The sequence below is a fragment of the Polistes canadensis genome, unplaced genomic scaffold, assembly GCF_001313835.1.
Source record: "Polistes canadensis isolate GaletaPanama2010 unplaced genomic scaffold, ASM131383v1 scaffold_3219, whole genome shotgun sequence".
Lineage (NCBI taxonomy): Eukaryota > Metazoa > Arthropoda > Insecta > Hymenoptera > Vespidae > Polistes > Polistes canadensis.
Genome location: NW_014572754.1, coordinates 1 through 1131, shown reverse-complemented (window position 1 = coordinate 1131; position 1131 = coordinate 1). Strand labels below are relative to the sequence as shown.

Sequence of the window (1131 nt, the reverse complement as noted above, 5' to 3'; positions counted from 1 at the left end):
GAGAGAGAGAGAGAGAGAGAGAAAGAGAGAGAGAGTGTGTTTTTATATAAAAGAGAGAGAGAGAGAGAGAGAGAGAGAGAGCTTGCCGGCCAAGTGAAAGTTTGCAACCATTTGTAACTTGTATGTGAATACATATATCTTTTCTTATTGCTAAGATGATCCAAACGAGTAATAAATTTTCTGTAAAAAATGTTCAAAGATCTCTAATTCAATCTTTGAAACTATATATATATATATTGATTATTCAAGTGACACAAGTTTTTTACAACGTTAATTTAAATACAGAGGTTATGATAATGTGAATCGATAAGGCTAAAGTTTGCAAGTTTCCTTTGTGTAAACACATTTTTATGTGTTTTCTAACTCTACCATTGTGATATTCTTTTCGTTTAGTACTAGTACAATACTCCAAAACTTCAATGAGGCAGATGCACAAATTTAAGTTCTAACGCTTATAAAAGAAGATAGTTTGTTTCAAGGCAAGGTCTTGTATTTAACAAGAAAAATGGAGATACAAGAAAGATTTGCTAAGAAAAGATCTTTTATGAGTATCATACGTCACATACCAAAACGTATATCAGAAGGAGTAGAGCGGTTTTTTTATGCGTAAGTTCAAAGCTTGTTTATTCATAGCACGTTCTAGTACGACAAACACTGGCTAGAATGAATGATAAGTACATCGCTGGAAAATGATTTAATTTGCTTCTTTCAGGTTGGGATTGAGAATAGCTTTACAACCACAGAGATGGTTGATAGGAAGCGTTATAATTATTATGTTTTGTCTTAGCGGATTGTATTGGTTTCGACAAGAAAAGAATCCGTTGAAACTTTGGATTCCCCCCGACTCTGATTTTGTTCACGACACAGATTGGTTTCTATCAAACTTTGGAGAGGGACAAAGAGTGCAGAATGTAATTTTAACAGGAGACGATATCTTGCAGGCAGAGATACTCGCTAAGGTATTTATATATTATGTTAATATAATCAAGATTTTTTTCTTATCCAAAATTTATTAATATTATTACTAAGTTTACTCTTAGGGAAGTTGTTTTTTGGACGGGTTTTAATTAAGATGAACACTATATTTATCCGTTGAACGTTTCGTCTCTATTTGAGACTTCCTCAGCAACT

The 1131-nt window shown here is 32.8% G+C and overlaps 1 protein-coding gene across 1 annotated transcript; it reads left to right on the top strand.

Moving 5' to 3' along the window:
* Positions 1-83: 83 nt before the first annotated feature.
* Positions 84-959, top strand: LOC106792957 (the record flags this gene model as incomplete). Its single annotated transcript, XM_014759486.1, has 2 exons — positions 84-606; positions 713-959. Coding segments are annotated over exons 1-2 (348 nt in total), but the record flags the coding sequence as incomplete, so codon positions are not given.
* Positions 960-1131: the final 172 nt, after the last annotated feature.